This window comes from Vanessa cardui, chromosome 21 (assembly GCF_905220365.1).
Source record: "Vanessa cardui chromosome 21, ilVanCard2.1, whole genome shotgun sequence".
Lineage (NCBI taxonomy): Eukaryota > Metazoa > Arthropoda > Insecta > Lepidoptera > Nymphalidae > Vanessa > Vanessa cardui.
In genome coordinates this window covers 7,612,149-7,639,631 of record NC_061143.1, presented here as the reverse complement: position 1 = coordinate 7,639,631, position 27,483 = coordinate 7,612,149, and the positions used below count along the sequence as shown (strand labels likewise).

The window sequence follows — 27,483 nt, the reverse complement described above, 5'->3', positions numbered from 1 at the left end:
TGAAATTTCTTTTGGCCATTATAAAAAATATCTTTATGATTTTTACGTTTTATGGTTCTTTGCCGTTTCTTTGCTTCTGTCACATTTAATTCGATTTCGCGCACTCGATATCGGGACATGTGCTAGAGAACTACGATCTTATAGACAGGCTTTGCTAATAAAAATTAGCTGTAGGTATTTTATAAGGCTACTATAACAATTACAATATAAGAACGAATACAATATTTTAAAGGATAAGTTTAAAATTTATATCTTGATTTAATTTATCATTGCGAATATGTATTTATATTTCATTTTATTGACTATTGATCAGTCTGTTGCAGTTACAAACGTACAGAAGTTAGTGCTTTGCTAGATTATGAGTTTCCAATATGTCTAATATTGGAAAAGCATAATATAAAAATATACAATAATATACATAATATTCCTATACGAAAGAAAATTCTATGGTTGAAAGCAGTTATTAAATTAAAATAGTTTTTTACTTTTATTTCTAAACATGTCTTTTAATGTAGTTACTATTTCTTTTAGTTAATACGTATAATTTTAATTAACACACGATATTAAAAGTTACATTTTCACATTTTTCTAGTTTCCACTGTCAGTTCTATACGGGCTGTTGTTTATTCAAACATAACTGTTAAATGTTGATATAAAGTGTGGCGAAGCAGCTTCCGTGCACGTCATTCACGATCGGCCACAGCACGAACGCGGCCGTTCTTCCCGCGCATTTTGACAATTTATTTTTTTAATCTGTGTATCTTTTTAAATTGTGCCTGTGCCTTGCTCGTAAGTATTTTAACAACTGCTTAATGTAGGTCAAACTTACTTGTTCAACCGCATTATACGAAATTTCGATTTTATTTTAAGCGTACTTTTGATTCGTCTTAGTATTTTTTTTTTAATAATTTTCAATGCAGAATTTGTAGTGGCATTTTAAAGGATTAATTATGGCGATGGCATCATTGGATCTAAGGTTATTTTAGGTATTTGAAGTGTTTATCGATGGAGCCGGTTTTACTTACAAATTTTTTGAGGTATATATAGGTTGTCATCGAAGGCGACTACTTAATATTTGAATTCATTTACACGAATGTGATGTCACGTTGATCTTCTATAAATATGTACTCATCTTTTATAAATAACTCGTTTCAATGATAAATACATATCAGAGTTTCATATTTATTTTTATAGTTTTTATTTTTATTTTATGCTAAAACTATCTAACAATATCGAATAAATAACTTAGCTTACTTTGGTATAAACTTATGTAAAAAAAAAATAATAAATTTTGTCTTTAATTTGAATAATATAAAAACTTTAAATTAACTCGTATGTATTAATTAAAATAAAAACGATTACAATATATAAAAACTCCTTGCAACATATTGCGAGCTTATTTTTTAACTAAATAATATTCTTTAATACTGTAATTAGTGATTCTTTATATAAACTGTTAGGTATTCATTAACACGAATAATGTTAGCCGGACTTAATAATTTCTAACGTTTTTCATTTGAAGTCACGCGATATATAATGAGGAAAATCACGAAAATCAATTAACATTGCTAATCTTCATGAAGATGAAAGTTTTTTTTATTATTATTAATAAGTAAAAAAATTGATTTTTGTGATACATCTGAGTTTCACGGTATAGTGTTACAAAATATAGACAGCGTAATTTCAAATATAGAATTATCTGTATTTTAAATATTTAAGCAACTCAAGTTTTGGATAGTTAAATTATTTAATTAATTCATCACTTCACAAATTAAATTTGGTTCAGAATATAAATAATATCGAAAAGAACCGTCGAGAAACTCAGTAGTTACAATTTAGTAAAATTATACAACTTGATTACACTTTGGTTACGCTTTGGTAAATGAATACAATTGCATTGGTATCTCCTCGGTTTTTTACTATACAATAATGGATTTTAATCATAATAGCACTGATAAGTATGCTATATTTTAAGAAAATATCTTTCAACTAAGAAAAACTTAACAAAAGACTCGTAAAAAATACATATCTAATATACAAATCACAGCGCAATCACTTGCTTATTACAATTTTTAATATCGAAGTTAAAATTATTCGGTTGAATAATCATTAGCTATGTAACGTGATTAAAACCGATGTACACAAAGAAAACACTTACAGGAAAATCAGAAAACATTGTAAAACACTTATTATAGCTATATTCTGACTTGACAGATTTGATTCTATCATTATTATTTCAAGACCATGATTCTACATAATGCATGACTTTTGCGGTGTACCGTGTTTTTTCTTTTGAGTAATATAGTAATACAATTATCATTTACCTGTGAATACAAAGTAAGCCTTAACAATATTATTTAAATATACATGTAAATGTATGTGATTTTATTTTTCGAATTCATATGAAATAAAAATGCGTATAATTTATGAAGATACATAAGCGATCGACTTTGTAAATTGTCAGACAAATTAAACACCTTTTTTTGAACTAAATATAAATGTTAATGAATAAAATTATTCCTTTTCTTATAAAATTGTTATATATTATTAAAATATATATATGAGAGCACTAAATTATGTTGTTTGTATGGATAATGAAATAACATGTCGATCAATTAACATATTTTCTTTTTACAGTTATTAGCTGGAGCGAGTGATCTGTAAAATGAAGCCGTTATACTTGGGTAAGTTTAGATCTATGTTTCTTATATGAAATTATAAACAGTAAGATATAAATCTAGATTATAAAGTCGCATTTTTGTTTATAATTCGTCTCGTGGTAAAGGCAAATAACGCGAGGACACCTGCATGTGTCAGGCAATCTGCCACATGTGTCTACTAACCTATTGGCTATGGACATTTACAAGAAATTGCTTTAAATGATTTGTATAAAAAAGAAACGGAAAGGTGTAGTTATTATTTGAAATTTTATAAGTGATTTTAGGGTTCCATACCTTAAAAGAAAAATCGAAACCCTTATAGGATCAATTTATTCCATATATTTATGTCCGTCTACATTCGAGACATTCTCTTCAGGAGCACGAGGAAATCAAACGAAGTACACGTTGTACTTTCAATAAATATGAGATATTCAAGTCTGCAATTCCTTGAAAAAGTTAAAATTTAAACGTCCCTTTGATCTGGAATTATGAAATTAGACAAGAACCACTGTGACGAGGCAGAAGTACACAGAAAAATATAAAAAAGCTGTATCTGTATGAATCACAAATAAAATTAAGCCCTAAATTCACGTGATGGACGAACTACTCATTAAGCTTGTACGGAACCCTCGTTGTGGTTTTTAACATAACATAACATTTCACAAAAAATTATATTTATCTTATTATAAAGAGACATTAAAACATATTTAGTTCTGGGGAGGTAAATAACTAAAAACGGCATATTCAAATAAAAATCGATTAAAACGAAAAATAAAATTGCGATCATTTTGATAGCACAATTCGACGCGTGAACATTGATGAGATGTTTTAAAAATCGAATTATTTCTAGCCTCGAGAGTAATTCCGATTGGCTAACAGATAAAACATTATTTTGTAATATATAACTTTTGTGCATCAATTTGTATTGCAGCCTTGTATGTTGACATCCGCTGTATGGATAATAATTATTCGTCTTTCTACGTGAGAGTAATAATATTTCACATACGCGATGGAAACAATAGCGTTTAATAATCTTGGAAAGACTTTTGCGGTTTTTCACGGAATTCGATTCAATATCATTTATACGTATTTATTACGTATTAATATGTGAAGTAAAAACTTACCGTCCCTTTTTACGCGGACGGAGTTGTTTGTTTATTATTTTAATAAAGTCAAGCTCGTTCATTTGAATCTTTTTTTCTATTTCTTCTATTTGTTAGCAACGAATGAAGGTAGAAATTTGTCTAAATTTGAATACCTAATTTTAACCATTTGGAAATGGTTTGTTTGTTTAAATGTTGATGTTATTATTTGGAATTGGGGTGGCTAAGTGGTTAGTACATACGATTATTTAATGAGTCTATCATATTTACTAAATTAGTTTTAAATACGAAAACAACAATACTTTTATATATTTTTTTAATTATTTGATAGTAGATATTTTTATTTTATCTGTGAACACATACATAAAAGTTGGTCAATAATGATTTAAATGATTTTAGTATTCTTTACGTTAAAAAACGAAACAAAAAATTGACTACGGCGTGCACTTTTAATAGTACGGGCATTTATTTTTTAATACAGTGTAATGATTTTATTGTCCGAATGAGCTCACTGATTACTTTCCCAGCCGGTATGCGCTAGATTGCTTAGTAGAGTAGAATTAACAAAAAAATATGCTTTAATTTTTTTTTTATTTGTGTATATTTAATCGTTTAATCTTGTTCCAAATTCAAATGAAATCTTTTTTTCAATATTTTTTTCGACACATTTGTTTTCTTCTTTTTCTCTATAATTGAAAAAAGTTTTATTGAAATATTTTTTAATAATTTCTATTCAATCACAAGGAACAAAAAAAAAATATGTTATAAAATTCAAACCATTGTTTAATTTCATGAATATTTTGTTTAACTTGTTATCGTTATTATATTAGTTTGTTATTAATGGGACATATTTTTTAATGTATTTATTTAAAGAAATGAGCTAGAATTTAGCATCTAATTCTATAATAGTATTTTAATGTTGACGGTACTCGTTCATGAGAGTACAATAGCGTAGGGTCAACGCAGTACGTTCACCGCGCACTTGCCGTGCCTTACTTGTACGAGACTAGGTAAGAATGTACTATAGACTAGTTCTTAATTTATTACATCAAATAAAAACTTATCTTAGACACTGTTTTTCTATTACTTACAATAGCGATTTTTCTTATGAAAAACGTGAAAAATATAGTAGTAGTTACCACAGCCTATAGACGTTGGCAGTTTCAAAAAAAACATGCCTTATATCTCCATTGCGCCGATAACTTCAGATAATATGTCCCTGGGCCCTTAGTTATACTGGCCTACTCCTTCAAACCGGAACACAGCAATGTTAACTATGGCTATTATGCGGTAGAATATGTGTTGATTGGTGGTACATACAAAGGGGCTCGCACGAATCCCTACAACAAAATAATAGTGCACGTTATTCACGCTAAAAATAAAGTTTAAAAATGTATTCCAGGCGATGATGTCGGTCTTTCGCATCCGTTCTCACATCGACTTTCTACCGAGCTCATAAAATCAACGTTGATCTAACTTAAGTGCACCGTGTCATGCATTAATAGTGTTCGTATATATCGCGCGCACGGCCGCGTTGTACGTACTGACCATGATAATATTATGTCGAAGGAGGTCAAAGATTATATTATGTAAATAATGATATATATCACTGCAATAGTATATATATATATTTTTTAATACTATATATATATATATATATATATATATATATATATATATATATATATAGTATTAAAAATAGTAAAACTTTCAATTATTTTAAACAAGCTTGAAAAAATATTATTATATATTAGCTGTGCCCGCGAACTTGTACGCGTTTGAATTCAACAAAAAAATATATTGTAGCCTAAGTTACTCCTTAATATATCAGTTATCTGCCGGTGAAAGGCTTGTCAAAATCGGTCCAGGCGTCCCAGAGATTAGTCGGAACGAACAGACAGATAGACAGACAAAAAATTGTAAAAAATGTTATTTTGGTATATGTACCGTGTGTACATACATATATATGCATTGAATAAAAAAGGGCTATTTTAATATTACAGACACTTTAATTTCGTTATATGTATTTATTTATTGTATGTCTATTATTTATTAACATAAGAATAACGTACTTAAATAAATACAAATATGAATTAAAAATAGTTAGGCACTGTATAAATCTTGACCGCGAGGAATAGTGGCAAGAATAGATACATTATTTATCAAAATATTTGTAAAATTTACTATTATTTAGATTTTTTTCATAGTATTCGAGTGTGTAATGTTTGTAATCGCTGTTTATACGTAGTGGGTTGTAAATGCGAGCTGAACTTAAAATTTGTTAAACTCTGGTAATTCGTAATGATATTTTAAATGAAATAATAGTACATTGTTTCTCTTGTATTTATATATCTATATTTAGGTTTATTACTTTTTATAGAACAACTTGTCATGTACAACTTACTTTATTTCAACTTAGTTATATTATAGTCAGGAATAGTTTACTGTTATCCCGGAAAAAAGTACTTAACACCTGTATACTTACACGCAGTCTTATCCGCGGTCGGGAACTAATATGAATATACAAGTATATTTAGTAGACAGAAGTGAAAGAGATTTGAAAATAAAGTAAGAATTTATAATACTTAAAGCAATTTACTAACAAACCAAATCATATATTTTGAAGTAAACTACTTACTCAGTTAAGCTTACTAGTCCAAAATAAAACACAATGCACAATTTTTACCGAAATAACAAGTTGCGCCAATATCGACATTACAGCCCGCGTCCAAAAAGATAAATTAATGGCGCTTGAAATCAGTTTCGCGCGCTTTTGTTTTTCTTTCTTTTTTTTCTTCTTGCCAGTTTAATAGGTAAAGGAATCTCCTAAATGTATACATACTTTATTACAGTATATGGCATCTGAATACAATTATACTTTATAAATATTTATTTTGTTTTTTGCTTAAACTATATGTTACTACTTACTACACAAGCCGCTAAACAATAACGGCTTTACTAAGAAACGTTATGTAGTGAATAATAAACAGTGATTTATCTATTTCTTTAATAATTGATTTGACATTTGAAAGAAGGAGACACAGTATTATTATACTATTTACACTAAGCTATATATATCGGAAAAACCGTAAGTTTATTAGCAAGGAGTTACTGTGTCAACTATTATTATCAATCAGCGATTGCAAACAATAGAAAACTATACACATAAACAATAAGCAGTATTCCTATTGACGTTTTTTTATACTATTAATACTTTGTATAACGTTAATGTCAGATGTTAATCACTTAGATGTATAATTAATAGCAAAAATCAAGATGCTTGTCTTGTCCCTGTTTACGACATAGTCATTTCTATCGGCTGAACGGTATAGATGTTGATTTTATTTATTTTTTTATTTATTTAATGCCACACTGTATGCATATCATTACAGGATTGTGCCCCAATTCGATATTACAACACTTTAAAAAAACAAATTTAAGACATCTATCCATGTTATAATTATATATATAATACTAAATTGTATATGATATATTCCAAGCAGCAATTATTGTGAGTACACTCATACTACAACAAAACAAATCCTAAAAATGTTGATGTTTTGCAGCTCGATGTATTGAACTGCTGTTTGACACCAGCGAGTTTTAACAGAGTAGATTATATAGAAACCCTATCAATTTATTTATAAGCTAACTTATATGGTGCTCGTTCGATTATAAATTAAATGTACATATATACCATATATTTAATTTAAAATAAATAAATATGTAAAATTATGTAAAATAAATCTAAATGTGAAAGTAAGGATACATGTTACGGGTTGATGGCGAGCGATGTTGTATCTGAAACCTCGTTTTTGCACGTGTTAATAAAAATATATTAAATATTTTTTCAAATTAATTAGTACAGACATTTTTTTGTTGTTACCTTGGGTAATTCTAAGACAATCTGAGTCTTCCTTCAAAGAAAGAAAGAAGATTACATATCGATTACAATGTCTATTAATGCAAAGTAACACAATAAGTACTAAATATAAGTATCCTTATTTACACCTTTAAGTTGTTTCATAAAAATTGTCCACTATTATTTATTTTTACCACAAACGGAGACAGGAGGGCTGTTTTAATTAAACGCCCAAGGAAAGGTTTGCAATACATTACAATACAATTTTTTTTACATTAACAGCCAGTAAATTTCCCACAGCTGGACAAAGGATTCTTCTACCTTTGAGGAGTAGGTTTAGAACATATTCCACAACACTTTTTCATTGCGCGTTAGTGAAATATTCATGTGGCAGAATTTCGTCGTAATTAGACATGTTGGTTTCCTCGCGATGTTTTCCTTGACTGACGAGCACGAGATGAATTATAAACACCAATTAAGCACATGAATATTTAGTGGTGCTTGTCTGGGTTTGAACCCGCAATCATCGGATTAGACGCACTCGTACTAACCACTTATGTTACTCTTCCACGTGGTTATTCTTTGTCATAAGTCCTGTTTATTTCCTATAGCAAAGTATATTGAACTAAAATATAGCTACTATATAAGTGAGAGCAGTGTATAGAAATGTTTCTTTAGTCCGTGGGAACGCATAAATTGCATCTCCGTGTACCGTGTACTGCACTATTACCGCTAGCGACCTACAATCTTCGTTCACAACTAGTTTGATCAATATCAGTTATCTTTAATGATGCTACGTTTGAATAAGGACATCTTGTTTCCTATGTATGTTAATTTCATACGGCTCTTGTTAGACCAGTTAATAAAACAAGTAATTCTGTATTTATAATTAATTAAATGGCTTTATTTATCTTAATGCGTGCCACTGGTTCTTGGTGTGTAGAAAATTTAATTTGAAAACAGTCCATAGATTACGGTACCGCTGAATTATAACGAAGCAAAATGTTCATTGTTTTGTATAGTATATAACGTATGAGAAATTCGCAATTACCAAATAAAAGTCTGGGGACATATAATTAAAGTTAATCAGAAAAATATTTCGTTATATTATTTCCACTTTAGAAGTTTTCAATGCGTTTAGTTACCTTAACAAATTTTCATAATATGTATGTACATTTAAATTTGCGTTACTGTATTTTATTATAGTGTATATAAAATTCTTGTGTATTTTACCATAATTTTCAATGTTTTTGATTACAGTTTTAGTGGTGGCCGTTGGGCTGACAAGCGCACGATGGGTGCGCCAGCAGCGATCCAATCAAAAATCCGAAATTACAAGTTTTGTTGGAGAAGCTACAAATGAACTTTCTACGACTATCTTACAGGTACAATAACTTTAATAGAAATTTAAGTATACCTATAAACAAACATTATTATTTAAATTCAATATATTCTCGTATGAATCAAGCTATACTGCGTTATTTAATGAGTATTTTTATATTTATTACAGAGCTATATTGACGATGATAAGAACATCGCTTTCTCCCCTCTGGGATATTCAGCTATTCTTGCTATATTAGCCGAAGGAGCGCGCGGTGATACGAGAAATCAACTAGTTTCAGCTTTGCACTTACCCGATGATCAGAATCTTACAAGAAAAACTTATCGTTACATAATGGATCGCCTTAAATACAGAAATGAATACAAATATAATCAGCCAGAGTTGAAAAACTTCTTTTACGTTTACAAAAATTATACAATAAATGATGATTACAAGAAAATTCTAGAAGATTATTACTTAACTGAGGTACGGTCTGTTGAGAGATACAATTCTCTGGAACCGAAAGACGATGACGCTGAAAAGAATGTTAATAATGAAGAAATCCCTGATATCATTCCGCCAAAAGAGTCTGATGAGAAATTAATAACATACGCTGTTGAAGACATTCCAGAAAAAGTGGACATTTCTCACATCCAATACAAACCTGCTAAGAACATTAAAGAACAGATAAAGCTTGTGAAGACTTCCGAAGATTCAAAGGAATTTGGCGATGAGGAAGAAACCATGGTCGCAGTTGAAGCTAGAAATCATGCGCGCAGTCTAAGAGTACTAAACGAAAAGAATGATATAGCTTCAAGCATTTCTGTCAATAGTGTTGGAAAGAAGTCTAGTAAAAGTAAGTTTCCTACATCTAAACAATATAATTAACTCAAATTATATTGTTATCTATCAACCTATCTAAATTCTTATATTTGTTTTGGGCTATTAATCTAATTATTTTATGTTTTCAGCAAGTAACTCGTTGATGTTGATCTTCAACGGTATGTATTTCCGTGGGTCATGGAAGAAACCATTCAACAAAGTAGAACCCGGTGTATTTTACAAGTCCAACACTGAGAAGAAGCAAGTTCCTATGATGAAAACTCAGGGAACTTTTAAGACGAGCTCTTTACCAGATTTGGACAGTGAAGCCATTTTCTTACCTTATGATGTAAGTGAACTGCCACTAAATTTATTATTAACCATTTTAACAATATATACGACAAAATGACACAATTTGTAAATAAGTGTTTTAATTTTATTGCATTCGTATTAACGTAAAATTAATCTTGTAAGCTTATTCAAAGCGATAGGTGATAGCGTAAGTGTATTGTCTGAAGTCAATATTATCTTAATTTCTTTAGTTTAACTAGTGCTATAACTTATTTCTTGTGATTTTTAAACTCTTCTTTTTAGGGTGGTCGCTATGCTCTGATGCTTCTCGTGCCACGGACGCGCGACGGTCTTACAAGACTGATCGCTGATTTACCAGCTACGTCTTTACCGGACATCCAAGAAAATCTTAAAGAAGAGGAATTACAAGTTTCCTTACCCACTTTCTATGTAGAGACAACAACTAAGCCGCTTACAGCTTTGGCTAAGGTAAAGAGATGTCAGATATAAAATGTATACTAAATTTGCGATACATTTTCCTCGTTTTTTATATTTGTAAAATATTCGAAATTTAATTTGTTACAGTTTGGTGTGAGTAGCATCTTTGGTCGGGAGGCAGATTTAACAGGAATATCTTCTAAAGAAGGTTTGTTTGTACAAGAGCTCGTACAAAATGTAGCCGTTCGCGTTGACAACACAGATACGTCGGCATCAATGGTTGGAGGTAATTTGAACTAGTAGTAATTTTGAAATATTTAGAATAACAAAATTTGTACTTCATTTGAATCAATTGGAGTAAATTGGCTTTATTAAACTCTTTGCTTTACCAGTTATAGTTGTATCTTTAGTATTTTGTAAGAAGAAAATTGGAAGCTCACCGTAAAATTCACTCACAGATATCGACTACAATAATTGTATTTATTGATAATGTCAAATTGAAATTTTGAAAACAATTCAATTACTATATTATTTTTTAATTCATATTTATTTAAAATTTAAATTATCTAAATTATTAGTTCTACATTCATGGTCCAGCCTGGACGTTTTGTCGTTGGAATAAATTACTAATCTGATATATTTTTTGAAATATTATAATGTTTCTTTTTTCTTTTAGCAAGCAACGCTGTCGATGAAGCTGATGAATTGGCTTCATTAAAGAATCTTCCCTTGACTGAAATCAAAGAACCCCGAAAGTTTTCCGTCGAGCATCCATTTGTCTTCTACATCGTCGACCGATTGGACAACTTAGTAGTTGTAGCCGGCAAAGTCACTGACCCACAGTCGCCATCAGACTTTTCGCTTTAAAAAAATACCGGAATGGTATTTTAATTTAAAAATCTTTTTAATCTGTTAATCTTAAAAGTTAAAAGACCCTGTTGTTATTCTAGTTACGTCCCACTCCATTAAGTTCATATTTTTGTTTGTTTTTGCTGTGGAGTTTTCTTTTAAGAAATAGATATTTCCAATGGAACCAGATGCATTTGATAATGATAAAGTACACAGCTTAGGTTAAATTAGCGTTAAGTTTATTTATTATTTAGACGATGTGATATTTTTAAGAATAAATTATTTATTTTTACAGAAATATGCTTATTTTTTATTTATGAGCCTGCTGAAATGTTCTCCTTTACTGTAGACGTTGTATTTTAAACGATATTGCCATATACATATCATGAAGTATTTTTTATGAAGGAAGTTTTTAAAAGATCGATTTGATGGTGGTTACCGCTATACATAACGTGCTGCAAAACAACAACATTAATGTTTTTGAAGTGATCGCCATGATTATTGCTATAGGTTAGAGCAAAAACATATTACACATTTAAATTATTCATGTAATAAGGAATATCAATTATAAAATTGATTATGGTTAATTTTGTCTGTCTGGTTTAAATTGAACACGACATGTAATGTTTGACTCAAATATAAAGCGGGTACTCTTAAATATAATCGTCATTCAGTTGTCACAGAAATTAATTGCTCACGCCGGTCGTGATCAAACGCAAAAGAAAGTAACGAAAGAAAGACTTTATGTATAAATATTAGTATTTAAATATTACTTTTATTATTAAAATGGATATGGATAAAGAAAATATTAGGATGAAGGTGAAATCGAAGATACCTCTACCTACAGAACCGTTACCTCCAATACCACAAAACGTGTTAAAGAGACAACAGGAGACAGAAATTGAGAGGCATCCATTGAAGACTATCAATCAACAATCAAATAATATCGTTAATAATGCAGGGCCTAGTCACAAAAATGAAAAAGTAGAAAAAATAAAAACAAAAATTAAATGTCCTATTAAGATAAATGCACGGCATGTTACTGTTCGACAGAATACTGAAGACTTAGACTGGGACTACAAAGTGTTTAAGGACGAAAGCATTAAAGATTGTAGTGTTATTGTTATAAGTGATGATGAGTGTGCACTTGATGAAAGTAAACATAAAGAATTGCGATATTTCAAAGATAATCGTCAAAAGAATTGTCTCGGAGAAACAAAAAAGGCAGCTACACCAGCTCTAAAATCACCAATATTGGAACCAAATAAAGTGAGAAATATAAAAAGGAGTCTTAAGAGACCGCATAGTCGAGAATTGCAAGGTCTTTCGCCGATGGTGAAATATGAGAAAGGGGATGAGAGACATAGACGACGTTTGTTCAATGAACGCCTGCAAGACAATTTACAGTCGCCAGATTCACGTTAGTATTTATCCGATCATATACACGTATAAAACAATATTTGATTTGCTCTTAAATATTTGGAGAAAGAAGTTGATGCGCATTAATTACTTACTGTTGCTTAATTTTGTAACAACATTTTTCAGGCGTTATCTTAAATAGTAAAAATTATTTGTATATTTTGGTGCTGAGATATTAAATATTTTATAACCTATTCTTTAAAACTATTTTCTATATAGTTATATGTTAATTGCCTACAGTGTTATATCCCGAGGAACATACGCTATGGTATTTAATAAAAGTATGAGTTTGGATTAGATGTTTGTTAATATTAATTGCTTATCTTTTAATTTTAGTTAAAAAGTCATACATGAAATGTTTAAACCGGGACTATACAGCAGACTTATTTACGTATCTTTTGAATGTGGAGAACAGAACAGTGGTGCCAAGAATACCAAACATAACACGTGCCTGTGTAATCAACTGGCTGATAAAAGTTAACGTGAGTTAAATTACTGTTTAAGTGGTTTAATTAGACGGAAACAACATTTTATTAAAATAATAAGCACTTATGTTACCTGAAAGTCTTTGCTGACACAGCGATGGACTTTAATTGCGTACCATAATCGCTAACGTTCATAAAAGAAATATATATTTATAAAAGTGCAGTCCAAATTTGAACTTAATTTAAAGACATTGTTGAGATAAAAAATGTTCTCTCTCTATTGGAGAATAAGATGCACCAGTATATTACTAAGATAGGCTTGAAGCAAACATGAACTCCAAGAATGGACATAGGTCACTTTTTTTGCTTACACATGACAACCGACACCCTAAACCGCGAGTAAAGTCGCGGCGACTACGAGTATTATTTATAAGCATTTTAAAAATTTCCAGGGTTCAGATGGAAATCCAGCAGTAGTTCAATCTGCGATTTGGTATCTGGATTCAATATTAGCCGTTGGTCACGTCCAGTTAGAGAAGTTGCAGCTTGTCGCAGCAGCTTGCTATTGGATTGCGCAGAAAATTCACGGTCATGCTGCTACTGCAAAGCGTTTAGTTAGGTTCGCGAGCCACGCTTTTACAGCTGGAAATCTTTTAGCAGCTGAAAAAGCTGTACTATATAAATTGGTAAGACTCCTAAATATTGAATAATCAATATCCTCATCAAAGTAATTCTCTATGAGTAATTGTTTATTTCAGAAATTCCCGTCCCAGCCTGTAGTACCACAAGAGTTTATAACATATCTGTCATGGTGGTGCGATAACTTACATCCCGGTGAGATTGAACTGGCTGCAACATTTGTTTGTATATCTGGTTTGATGGTAGATAAAGTTCTCTGCAATGAATGCCCGTCAGTGATTGGTGCAGCAGCTGTAAGAAACGCCGTTTTGCTTTTAAGAAAGAAAGAGGCTATGGTGAAGCTTCAAACGAATCCAGTGTAAGTAACCGATCAATGATTATTTCAATATTCAAGTTTAGAATTATACAATATTAAAGTTACTTTGACGGAATTTCAACCAATGCGGCATTTTTCGATAGAGATGAATAATCTGAACATAAAGTGTACAAATATATAGTCAGTTACAAGTGCTAATGCACTTCTATTTTCTGACTGTCATAGTCCAATGAGACGATAATTCGCCCATAAGTGGTTGCTGTGTAAGATCTGGGTTACCAGGTTTTGTTTGCGAGCATTGCACAAGAGTGGAAAAACAATTATTTCTTTACAAACCAAACGAGTCCGTGCTAATGACGTGAGCGCTGTCCAGAAATGTAATTTATAAATTCAGGCACTGCATTCTTAAACTAGCCAATCACAATGATATAGCAGAACTAGATTATATATATACATATATATTTGTATATATATTTATACAAATTTATCATACTTAAGTAAAAGGCTGTTTTACTGATAGTCAATAAAATAAAGATAACCAAAAACGATGGAAACTGATTATAATACTATTAAATAAATATGATTAAAAACCAAACACCATGTCATTTTCTCCGTATTTCCCCTGAATAGACATAATCGATATACCGTTACATATTACCTACGCATACGCTCGTGCGAGCGTGTCATATGGTTTGATAGGAATAAATGGTTATCTAATTGGATGAATTCTTAGTATACTTTCTATAGATAGCTGTATTTAAATATTTTATTAGTATATATATTAGTACTACTATTTTATTAATAATAATTGATATTTTTGATTTCCAGGTTTAAAGCAGCTTTGAAGAAGACTTCAAATATTTCCTACGTTTGCTCCGTTCAAAGAAGGGCAGTTCGCTTGATTTCCACACCGTTATACGAATACAAGGCCCCACTCGAGTACTACGGCACACCACCCCACTATGTAGCTCAGAAAATTATAAGTTCAGCAAATGAACTAGCAATTGTAGATACAAGAGTTGTCCCAGCGTGATGGTTAAGATAAATTAGCAAAATATTAATCATCGTCACTTTTCCTATCATATATTGAACTACTATTATTTTTGTTTTCTTTTTTCTTATATTTAAATCGTCTATGTTAATGAGACTTGACAAAACTTGACAAATACTTATTATTTTATTGGAAAAATTACAATGAGAAGACGAACTCAAGATAAGACAAATGTAAAATAAATTATTTAATTCTATATATATTTTTTTTTCTATACACAGTTATAATCTCCCGCTATTAGGATATACCTACATGTGATTAAAAACAAAATCATATTGTTGACTGTGTTAAATCATTTCGAATCTGATGTAATTCATGAACGAAGGATTAACTCATAACTTTATTTAGGAATTATGCATGAATAAATGAACATGCACATAAAACGAATTATAGAATCTCAGAATGTATCTACTTTTTTAATTTTTAAACTATTTTGTTATTTTAAAATATTATACATACAGGTCGGGTCAGGCCATGGTCAGGAGGCCATGTCGACTGGGTTTCCCTGGTCTAGTAAGTTTAATAAGATAAGGTCCCTTTTATAACAATGTTTTCCTCATATTTAATATCAGTAAATATCTACATAATCTATACAATTATATATAATTAGAATATAAAGGTAAATAATACAATAAAATAAATTATATTCGGCAGTCTGAAGTATCTAGTCCTGTAAGTATCGTCAGGGCGTCACGGTATGCGTAAGCGATCCCGTGGCGTCCGCCGAAAGACGGAGAGGGTACCGCTGGTTTTTTAGTGGGTAAACCCGGTGTCCTTGAGCGCACTCGGCGTTCAGGGCTCCGGGGAGTTCCAAAAACCCCCCCACTTTCCATCACGTGGGGGAAGCGCGTAAAGCGTTTTTCCAGCGAGAAAAAAAAAGGTACTGTAAGTACACTTCCATAACTCGGAAAGCACGTAAAGCCGGTAGTTCTATGAAATATTTCCAGTTGTGTTGGATTAACCATTCCATCGACATATGAGAGTGAATGAATGAATACTGTCCACTACTGGACATAGTCCTCTTCAAGTGCAAATTCACGCCACTGTTGTCTTTCTCCGGCTACTCGCATCCAGCTCCTGACGCCTTGCGTAAATCATCATGATATACTATATATACAGAACTATTCAATACCCATAATTCAATATATAAATACAGATATAAAAATATGTACATGTAATTGCACGATAATACGGAATTTACTGAAGATAATGATTCTGACTGCGTAAGATGATTCAGAGTATGCCTAAGAAATAAATTTACTTTATTTTTATTTATATATTTTTTAAGTATTTTTTTTAGTCATATATTGCATATAGTTTGAGTCTTTCAACAACTTTTAATAAAACTGTGCTCAAAAGTTTGTAAGTATCTGTATGGATATATTGAAATTTCAAAATATTATAATATATATAGGTACTATAAATCATTCGTATAAATGTTTTCCTCTTTTTTTATTAATTTTGAATCGAGAAGTGGCAAAGTGAGGTCCGTTAAACAAAAACTAGTTTTTTGACATAACGCGATTGCTTTTTAACAAAAACATAATAATTTTCAAATATTTTAGTTAAACGTCACATTTGACTGAAACCTAATTTGGACGTGGTTATTTCGAGTTTTTATGGTTACGTCTTCGATGCAAAGTCACATGGCATAAATATTTTATGTATAAACGAAAAAAGCATATCTAACTATATTTTAGTTACGAAGACTATTACTTAATTATAAGTGCTATTCATTACATATATTTTAATGAGTATTCGTAGTACCGCATTAATCAACTTTGATCTTCACCTTTTATTATTTTATCAACTAAATGATACCACTAAAACGTACCTATTCAGAGACGCATTAAGAGAAGCGTTGAGGAAACCTGCTTGCCTGGGAAAACCACAGACAGATGTAATTTAAATACACTATAATATATATCTAAATAATAACCCAGGATTATAAACTCTAAATGTTGGTGGTAGAGTTTAAAATTCAGTAACATGCGTCAGAAGTAACGTCTGATTAAAATTAAGATACTACTAAAGTCTTGTTTACGGTTATTGTAGTAGCGAGTTGAATTCGAAGTCGTGCGAATGTTTTTGTATTTTTATAAATATATCATTTGCAATAAAGTTTATGTATACAAAAATAAATAAATAGATTGCGAACAAAATAAAAATTAACGATAGTATCACAGTGCAGTTATGAAGAGAATAATTGGTAAGTTTGAATGTATAATGCTGTACGAATGTTATTTTTTCATTCATAGTGTATGTGATGAAACTTCGATATAAATTAAGACTATTTTGCTTAAATTTCTCTTATAGTTTTGATTATAATATAAATACCGATACAGAACCATCAAAGCTTTTTGCATTACAAATGACGAAGTCGTCATTTCATTCGAATACAATTATAAACTCGTGTATTTAAACTCAAACTGTTAATCAGACTCGTATAAAAAACCATATCATTCACAAATTAAATAAGAAGAATTAAAGTAACTTGTTATTTCTTCTCTTATTTCAAGTGCTATGCGTTTTATGTGCGATCGCATGTAAAGTGGAAACGCAGTCATGGAACAATGTACGACAACAGAGAAGAGGTGTGATTTCTCAAAATAATCAAAAACAAGAGAAAGCGGTTACAAGCGAAAACAAAAATGATGGTCTCAGCAGCTATGACAAATATATTCAAGATGTACTTAATAAAAGAAAAGCTGAAGCACAGTTATTAAACAGAGAAGACAACAGAGTGAATAATGAACCATCTGCACTGATCAATCATGATAATATTAACTATATCAGTGCAGTACAGCCAATACGACCTATTGATTCTGAGGAGTCCCCAATCACCACGAAACCTGTTAGATTTGTTGGTGTGGGTAAAACAGACGTGGAATATCTTAATAATGTAACGTACGCTATTACGAATTTTGGTGTTAATCTTATGAAGGTAAGTAGAATAAATTATTAATCCAATTCACTCCCGAAGGGCACACGTTAAATTATCAAATATTTATGTACAATATTAACTTAAAATAAATATTGTTATCGAACTTATGATATTTAATTCTATAGAAATAACTTAGTAGCTACCTTAATTTTAGCAATAAAATATAAAAATAAATAAAAATATTTTTAATCTTCTCGATCCATCTGTGCCCATGATTTAAAATGTACTTGGTTTATATTACAGAGTATAAATCGTCTGCAATCCGGTAACCTCATAGTTTCACCGACATCTATCGCGACCGTTTTGGCTCTCTTGCAACAAGCAGTATTTGGCGAGGCTCAGGATGAGATAACGAGGATATTGCGAATGACTCCTGAAGTCGTAGCCCCAACGTACAGAAGATTGACGTATGACATGAAAGTAAGAAGATTTACATTACTTTGAAGATTCATTTCACAAGCAGATAAGATTTTAGTTCAAAATCCAGTTATTATTTAACAATTTTATCTTATAATTATATCCGCTTAGTTTACAATTATAATGAAAATTACTTTAGCAAAATAGTTAATATTCTTAAAATATCTAGTAGAACAAAATTCGAAACTAGCAACCTAAAATTTAAGATTTAAAATTTAATGTGTAGAAATTATTTTTTTTTATTATAAGTTGTAACAAAGATTTTATCACAAAAGTACCAATAGTAAAATTACGTTAACAATCAAGTATTTGTTATTTTTCAGAAACGTAACTCTCGTAATATCCTGACTGTGTCAAATAGTTTATTTATTGGCGATGGTTTCGAAATTAACCCCAATTTTAGAGAAACTGCCATACTGAACTTCGGCAGTGAAGTCACAGTCATGGATTTTTCGAGACCTGTGCAAGCTGTGAAGCAAATGAACAAATGGATCGCCATTCAAACTCATAATAGGATTGAGGATCTTTTGCCTTACAGTAAGTTTTTTAAACAAAGTATTACGGATATTATAACTAAATATTTAAAGGCAATTAAAAACTTACCCATTGTTTCCTTACGTAACTATTTTCCTCCATGAACTAATTATAAAATGAAATAACTAGATGTAAAAATCATTTTAGATGCTGTCAATCACAACACTCAATTGGTGATTGCAAACGCTGTGTACTTCAAAGGACTTTGGGAAACGAAATTTAATAAAGAAGCCACCAAGTTATTGATATTCCACTTGAACAGCGGAGAAGCTAAATCGGTGCCCTTCATGCGCATGCGTCATTCATTCAAGTATGGTATCGATGAGGCGACCAAATCTTATATAACAATTATGCCGTTTGAGGTAAGTAACAAGCGAACAAGTTTTAAAAATACACTGGTAAAGAGGGCACTGGTAAAGAGGGCTGGTAATTTTATTATTCAGTACAAGATTATGCAGACGATAAAAAAACGTGAAATTAATAATTGTGGACTTCCAGTGAGGATAAATTACATACATATATAATTCTATGTAACTAAAATGACTGTATTTATAGATGAGAAAAACAGTAACTAATGAAATTGTCGGTTCTTCTCGATAGAACCTACTTTTCGAACCGATGGTAGCTTCACTTAAAGTACTTGTTAAATAACGATTCAAAAGTGCTTGTAAAAGCCTGCTCGAATAAAGTATATTTTGATTTTAGATTTTTCAAGCTCATTACATAAGATGCTATTTTGCAATAATATCCATTTATTTATTTTTATTTCAGCGTCACCAATACTCTCTGATATTGATTCTTCCGCATCAGTCATCAGACGCGGATACAACATTAAACTCTTTGACTAATACTAAGTTAGTAAGCTACCACAATTTCCAAGAAATTGAAGTACAATTAGAAATACCGAAATTCACGATTAAATCGGACACAGATATGATACCGGTATTGAAAAACGTAAGTAACTCGATGAGATTTATCTTAAACATTTTAGCATAGGTTTACTCAAACCTTTATACGATACCTTGTACTGGCTCGTTTGATCGGCTGCAGTCAAATTGACCCTTCTGATCTATTCTGATATCTTGATCGAGCCAAAAAGTAATTTAATCATTGTGAAAGACTTTTTTTGATAGTCCTCAACCGCAATTTTGGAATGACTCTGAAAAAAAGGAAGTGAAGTGATAAAGCACAACCCTTCACGTTTATGTTTTTACTTAAACTTGCACTATAAGAGCTTGTATTATGTTTTCTAATATCCGTATAATAACTACTATGGACGGAATTTGTTTAGAGAGTTCTTACTTTTCATGCCAATGATTGTATTTTATTTAACAGATGAACATATCAAGGATCTTCTCACCTAAGACTGATCTTTCGGGTCTCGGAACATACAGAACTTATGCTCCAGAGATTTCTCAAGCAGTTCACACGGGATACTTATCTGTCGATGAACAAGGTCTATCCGCAGTTGGTGCAGCTGCATTTGCAGCCGTTGCCCTATCATATGATGATCCTCCAGCGATCTTCCAAGCAAACAGACCATTCCTTGCCGTTTTGTGGGACACGCAGTTTGCTATACCATTATTTATAGCGAAAATTGAAGACCCGTCTCAATAATTTTATAGTTTAAATGTATTTTTGTAAAAAATGTGATTCATTGTTTTATATTTTCAAGCTCGTGATTAAAATGTGTATATTATTTATAATAATAATTAGTGATATGGTATTAATAAAATATGTTTGAAAAATATTTGTTTACAAATAATTTAAAACTTTATTTATATTATACTTAAATTAGATTTTACGTGAATTATAAACATATGATCATAAGTCAAATAATTTACTCAAGGTTTTATCTTAATCTCTTTTTATTGCTTACGTCGTTTAAAATATTTTAATAAGGAATTTCCACCAAATATTCGAAGTTCACCATTGTAGAAATCTTCAATTTCTTGTAAAGTTTTGCCTTCAGTTTCCGGTAAGAATAAATATAAGTAAATAGTTCCGAGAAAACCAAAAGCTGCATACGTAGCAAATGTTCCCCATAACTTAGCGCCAGTTTCCAGATTAATGAAGGTTTTAGCCCCGAGGAAGGAGAAAATATAGTTGCTTGCAGCGGATAGGCCTTGTGCTGTAGCTCGACTTCTGTTAAATGAAAAAATTAATAAGTTTATGTTTAAGTACGTTTTAATAATTTTGAATATTAAGAAATGTATAGAAACTACGTGACTCTTTATAAAGTATAAATTTAATTTACTTTTAATTATTTATTGGATAGTTAATTTAATGTTCATCTAAAAAGCTTAAGATACTTATTCAACTATACTCTATGTATTTGTATAAACATAAAAAAATTAGGAAATAATTTACCTGAATGGAAAAACTTCTCCGAGCAAGACCCATGGAATTCCCAGTCCATTGAAAAAGGACAAAATATATATTAATATTAATGGTATAATACTGGTCTCTGTAGGGAATGTCGATGGTTGATATGAGAACACCAAATCGTCCAAATTTCTTTTGGCGTATACACTTATAATCATGCAGAAGACGGCACTTCCGAACAACGATGTGACCGCAAGTTTACGCTTGCCGAGAACCTTAATAAGTCCAATGACAAGGATACTCGTGATGAATGTAATAACTCCCACCATCAACTGCAAAAAAATAATAAAATTAATTACTATATGTGACATACATTTTTATAACCATGAGGCCAATTGAAGCTATTTGGTTTTTATGCCACTGATAGCTTGTCATTACTCCTGAACTGGATAAATTTATAATAATCATCCATACGTGTTAAATTTCCGTCTCTTCGGATAATGAGAGTTAGGAAAAACACCACTTAAGTTAATAACAAAGATCTTAATATAAATGTCCAATTTATTTTGATTAAGGAAACATGCTATTATTTATAAAGCCACTAGATACATTTGCTATAGATTTACTACTACGACTACTTTCTGGCACATTACTAGTCGACTACACAATTTGGATAAAAGTAAAATTTCTTATTTAAAGTCATATTGTAATAAATGAACATACAATCCATATTTTGCTTCTAATCTTATTGTAATAATTAGTTCTTGGGTAGCAAAAAATATATATAAAAATTACCACAACTTGCTTGCCATCCTGACTCGTACCAAGGGCTCCACAAACGTTGATTAAGTTCGGTCGCATGGGCGCCAGACCACTCATCACGAAAAACAAAAAGTACAGCACCATAAGTGACAGAGGTCTTAAGGTCTCTTTACAAAGCATCACATATCTAATCTTGAGAATACGCCTGAAACAAATTATTATTAGTACTGTACCCTTGTTTTCAATTACAAATCATATTTTTTTAAATAAATAAATTTTGTACAATTAACGTTACGTTAATTTATTTATATCTACTGTTTAACTTAAAGCTTTAAACTTATGTGTAATAATGAAATCAAACTATTTATTCCAAAAATTGCTATTTTAAATGTATTCAATTTTAAATAAATCAATGTTTTAGAAGCGCCTTCAATAATAAATCTGCAATATTTGTGACTGATATGAAAAACGTGACTTATTTTAATTACAATATATTGCTTACGTGTTTATATTATTGAAACAGTACATTTAACAACAAAGTAATGCCTATGCTTATTATTACCTTACAAACCAATTCATTGATTCGTGTTCGCAAAGTTTATTGTCCTGGTCAGTATTATAACATATGACACAGTTTCGTAATTTCTTGCTGTAAGCGGTCAGTTCAACGAACTCACTCTTCACGTTTTCTGGTGAGGTCCAACCACGAAGCTTACAAAGAGAGTTCAGTGCTTCTTTTTCTCTATCTCTTGTTAGAAGCCATATTGGTGTTTCCGGTGACTGGATAAAGTTTAAGGTTTAAATAAAGATATGTCTGATCCTGTACTACTATACATTTATATGTACATATATATGACAGGACAGTACAATTATAAAATTGGCATTAAATTCAAATCATGTCTAGTTACTTATATATAATAAGGTACACTAATCAAAAGATTCATCCTAATTTTAGTTTGAATTAAAATATTTAGCAAGGTATTTGTGGACATTAATAGGTAAAGTTTCATGAGAACAACATATTTTATATGTGATCTCGTTATTCTTGTTTGGTTATTGATTAAAGTTTTATTTAACTACCATTTAAGTTACGATCAATGATATACATTTCTGTTAAAGTATGATAGAATTTGTTTACGTCAATTTCCAATTATTAATCATTTGTGATGTTATTACATTTATATGCAGTACATTATAGGTTGGTACATTTAAATTATTCATGATATACTTACAAAAACGACTGTAATCATGGATGCAACAGGCGCAAGGAGACATATCAGAGCCGCAGTCCGCCAGTCCACCATCGTACCAAGGAAATACATAATAAGAATACCGAATGATGTGAACATTTGAGTCAGCGTGCAAAGCGCACCTCGTATCGACGGCTCACTGAAAATATTTTTAACATTCAAATATATATTATCACTTATAAAATATAGCTCGTTTCCGATCGACTGAAGAAAGATAAACCGACTATTTTTAAAAGTATGTTAAAAACATATAGTTGTTGTAAAATTATTTGGCAACACAATTGATCACCCTAACCACTATACAAAATAAAAGAGAATCGATGGAGGATATTTAAAAAAATATATGTTACTAACAAATCGTCCTTACCTAATTTCTCCTATATAGCAACTGATAGGTGCTTCCATAATACCCGAGCTGATGCCCAATAAGGCATTAGCGATGAAAAGTGTTGCAATATTCCACGAGAAGTACATCAGAACCCATGCTGATAACATGGGAATATTGACGATGAAGTTAGCTTTTCTCCTACCAAAGTAATCAACGATCGGTCCAGAGAGCAACGCACCCACTGGCTGTGACAAAAATGATATACTCCCTGAAATAAAAACCGTATTAAATATACCTACTACAGAATTTGAATTTATTAAGGACATCACATAAGAAACTCCTAAAGTTATCAGTGTTTCTTTACCATATTTTCTATATATTATGTACAAAAACCTTCCTCTCGAATCACTCTATCTATTATAAAAACCGCATCCAAATGCGTTGCGTAATTTTAAAGATCTAAGCATATATAGGGAGAGACAGCGGTAAGCGACTTTGTTTCGTACTATGTAATGATAAAAATAACTAAGACTACCACAGATTTGTAAGAATAATTTCGAATAACAAAATAATTGAAAATTTACCAAACCAAGATGCTTGTGTTTCATCAAGTGATAAGCCTTCTTTAGCGTTGAGGAGCGCGGGTATCATAATCGTTGAGAAATTAATCGCCATGCCCAAGTCAAATAAGAGTAGAAATGATGATGTTGACGCTGTGATCTGTAACATATTTTAATAGTAATTTTTTTTTCATCAATTTAAATAAATTTTTTGCAGTAAAGTTCGGAGTTCCCATTCAAATAGGAAATGCTGTTACCACTCATATCACCTTTCCACGTGGTCATCTTTTGTACAGTAAATATTTATTACTTATATATACCTAATGAAGAAACAAAACAAAAAAAAATGTCAGACAATTCAGTTGTCAAAAAGCCTTAAAAACAACCTAGATTTTAAATCCCTTTGGATGTAACTGATCAATATACATTTTTTAAATAACCCATACTTAGTTTTAATATATTCAATAATTGCTTTAAGATGTGTTTTTCGTTAAATGTTATATTTTATTGTAAAACGTGTTAATTTTAAACGAAACGACGTATAGAGATCTTGTCTTCTCAAGTATTGTGTCATAAATCGTCAGTTAAAGCGTTCATTTACTTTAATCTTAAAATAACAATGATACTTCTGTATCTGTAATGAGTTATTCAAATTTAATAACAAAGTATTTTCTTGTTTGCCTTAACTTTGTCTAAATTAATTTAAAGATAAGGTTTTTGGTCTAATCGCAAGAAAATCTTTTTTACTTACTTATATTAAAGTATAATTTCAAAGTGATTTGATATTGTTTATGTAAATAGATACGATAAGAGAGTCTGAATAATCTTAAATGTAAGTGCCAATTGCTCCGAGATTTGGGTTTAGTTGTACGCAACCGTTTAAAACAAAAAAAGATAATTTCAAGTGTTCAAAAATTTCCACGTTTTAAAAAAAGGTCAGTTAGAAACATTATGTATATTAGAATCGAGTAACACTAAAATACTATAGACTATATTTTTTTAACTTGTATAGGATATGATTTGTGCTAAAATATTCTGCGTCCTCAAATAAATATCAACTGTCAAAGCGTTCGGTTAATTAATTAGTAAGCAAAGAAGTTGTAGTGCAGTTATAATACATCTATATGACAATTAGAATAGAGTAGAGACAGTATAAAAATAAACTTTCTCCATGAATTAATACGTCTATGTGTTCCATTATTTCATGGTAATCGGTCAAACAATGTCTTATCGCAATCAATTGATAACATCATTTTGATAAATTATCTTATGGTTGCAAGATGCTCAAACAGACATACAATGTTGTCAAATTTGTAGGTGTTCGTAACGTTTATTTTTTATTTAATTTAAATACCTTCAATGCGTGACTTGCTAATGCCAATATTACGGTTACGATAAAAATACAGACAGATACTACATACATATACAGGTCTATATCTATCTGTCTGCTTATGGTATATATATAAATTGATTATATTTTAAAATAAAAATAGTTAGTTAAAGAGGGGTAAAAACATATACAGCTAATAATAAAGTCTTTAGATGTGTTTTAATAAATAAATTATATTTATATTAATTATAATATTTGAAATGCTATTGCTCACACTTAAGGTAATTAGAGAAACTAAAGTACTATAACACGATATTATTATATTTTTTATAAACTTAAATATAAATAGATATAGATATATAAATAGATATAGAGTACATACAATTAACAAGTTCACGTTTAAATTTGTAATTACCGATTTCCATGATTTAATTAAAACCTTTTTCTAATATTTTTACAAAATGATTTAATTTTTAGATGTAGGCATACTTCAAATTTTTTTTTTATCAGAAACATGCTTATAATAACGATATTTAATTTTTCACTTCTGTAATACATATAACCTAATCATGGATTAATTAATTCAAATACCACCCAGACTAGCCCAGGATTTCAGAAAGCCACCTTAATTTACCAGAACCCAAGAGTTGAAGCACAAAGACAATTAAAAATGTTGTTTTGTTTTTAATATAGGGATTTCTGTAAATAAAAACATACACATCAATCTACCAAACAAATAATAGAAGAGATAGACACCAAAGGCACAGATAATAAATTAATTTGATGTTAAGAAAAACCAAAAAAAAAAACAAAAAAAGTTTACGTACCTGAGAAAACGTCGATCGCAAACGACTAACATGTTTCGTGTTTCCATTTATTTCTAATTTTAACACCATTGTATATTACATACAAAGTATAAAAGGGTACTTTAATAAAATAGTATATTAAATCAACTAAATCTTCTCCGCGAGGAACATTATTCACAACGCTGAAAGCCGAAGTAACGTCTTCAGTCTTACACAAACAGCTGGAAAATGATTAATAATCCACTTATCTGCTTAACTGGTTAAGGAGAATCATCATAAAAAATACTAAACTATATTCACTTGATAAATAAATCAAAAAAAAAAAAACTATCGTAAGAATGTGTCCGGTAGATAATTTGCTTGAAACTAAACAAATATTTCTATCTACAAATTTATATATTATTTGGTTTCAGATTTCGACATTCTTGATATACCATATTCGTAGTCGCTGTAGGCTTTTATAGTAATTATAATCAAAACTTTACGTTTTATTATTTATAGATATAAATTATCTTTAAAAAATGTATCAAGGGTTGTGGGATTGTCGAAGACACAAATTATAATTAAAAAAATATTTTATATATGCATATCTTGAATTACATAAATTAATAAACTAGATTAATTATCTTGATTTACTAAAACTTGTATATTTAAGAAATTGAATGCATAAAACAAGTATCATAAAAAGAAAAAGTATTAAAAATTAAATCTTTTTATTTTCATAGCATGGGCGGTTTGGTGATCAAAGATTTGGCGCCGTATGTTATTTTAATGATTCCTAACACTTACAAGACCCTTGGATATAAGATGTTACGTCCCTTAGACCTGGTAGTTATGTAGTAGTAAGTATATGAATGTGATATAGACAAATAAACTTTTTTTACTAAGTGATTCTCATTGTCCTACTTCTATATTCTTTTGTTACTCTTATTAAGAATATGCTTTAAATTAGTAATATAGGTTATTAACGATGCTTAGTATTTAGTATAAATAATGTAAATGTGGATTCTACAGAAATTGTAAAATTAATA

General features: G+C 30.2%; 3 protein-coding genes across 3 annotated transcripts; 2 read left to right on the top strand and 1 right to left on the bottom strand.

The window, feature by feature from the left end:
- The first annotated feature begins 2,599 nt into the window (after positions 1-2,599).
- LOC124539100 lies at positions 2,600-21,265 on the top strand. Its single transcript, XM_047116422.1, has 18 exons — positions 2,600-2,684; positions 8,886-9,010; positions 9,136-9,802; positions 9,918-10,117; positions 10,363-10,548; positions 10,645-10,783; positions 11,174-11,361; positions 12,400-12,615; positions 13,643-13,876; positions 13,949-14,187; positions 14,974-15,151; positions 15,658-15,709; positions 17,716-18,140; positions 18,384-18,560; positions 18,881-19,094; positions 19,239-19,453; positions 19,863-20,045; positions 20,427-21,265. Exons 1-18 carry the CDS (start codon positions 2,666-2,668, stop codon positions 20,706-20,708), a joined length of 3,939 nt encoding a protein of 1,312 aa, XP_046972378.1. The 5' UTR covers positions 2,600-2,665; the 3' UTR covers positions 20,709-21,265.
- Positions 12,130-15,392, top strand: LOC124538705. The gene is made up of 5 exons (XM_047115855.1): positions 12,130-12,766; positions 13,102-13,247; positions 13,643-13,876; positions 13,949-14,187; positions 14,974-15,392. Exons 1-5 carry the CDS (start codon positions 12,133-12,135, stop codon positions 15,176-15,178), a joined length of 1,458 nt encoding a protein of 485 aa, XP_046971811.1. The 5' UTR covers positions 12,130-12,132; the 3' UTR covers positions 15,179-15,392.
- On the bottom strand, positions 20,854-26,687 carry LOC124538702 (facilitated trehalose transporter Tret1-like). Its single transcript, XM_047115853.1, has 8 exons — positions 26,474-26,687; positions 24,341-24,476; positions 23,796-24,024; positions 23,411-23,567; positions 22,741-22,958; positions 22,212-22,383; positions 21,462-21,748; positions 20,854-21,236 (listed from the first exon to the last, which is right to left on the bottom strand). The coding sequence occupies exons 1-8, from the start codon at positions 26,540-26,542 to the stop codon at positions 20,960-20,962; spliced, it is 1,545 nt and encodes a 514-aa protein (XP_046971809.1). The 5' UTR covers positions 26,543-26,687; the 3' UTR covers positions 20,854-20,959.
- Between the last annotated feature and the right edge of the window lie 796 nt (positions 26,688-27,483).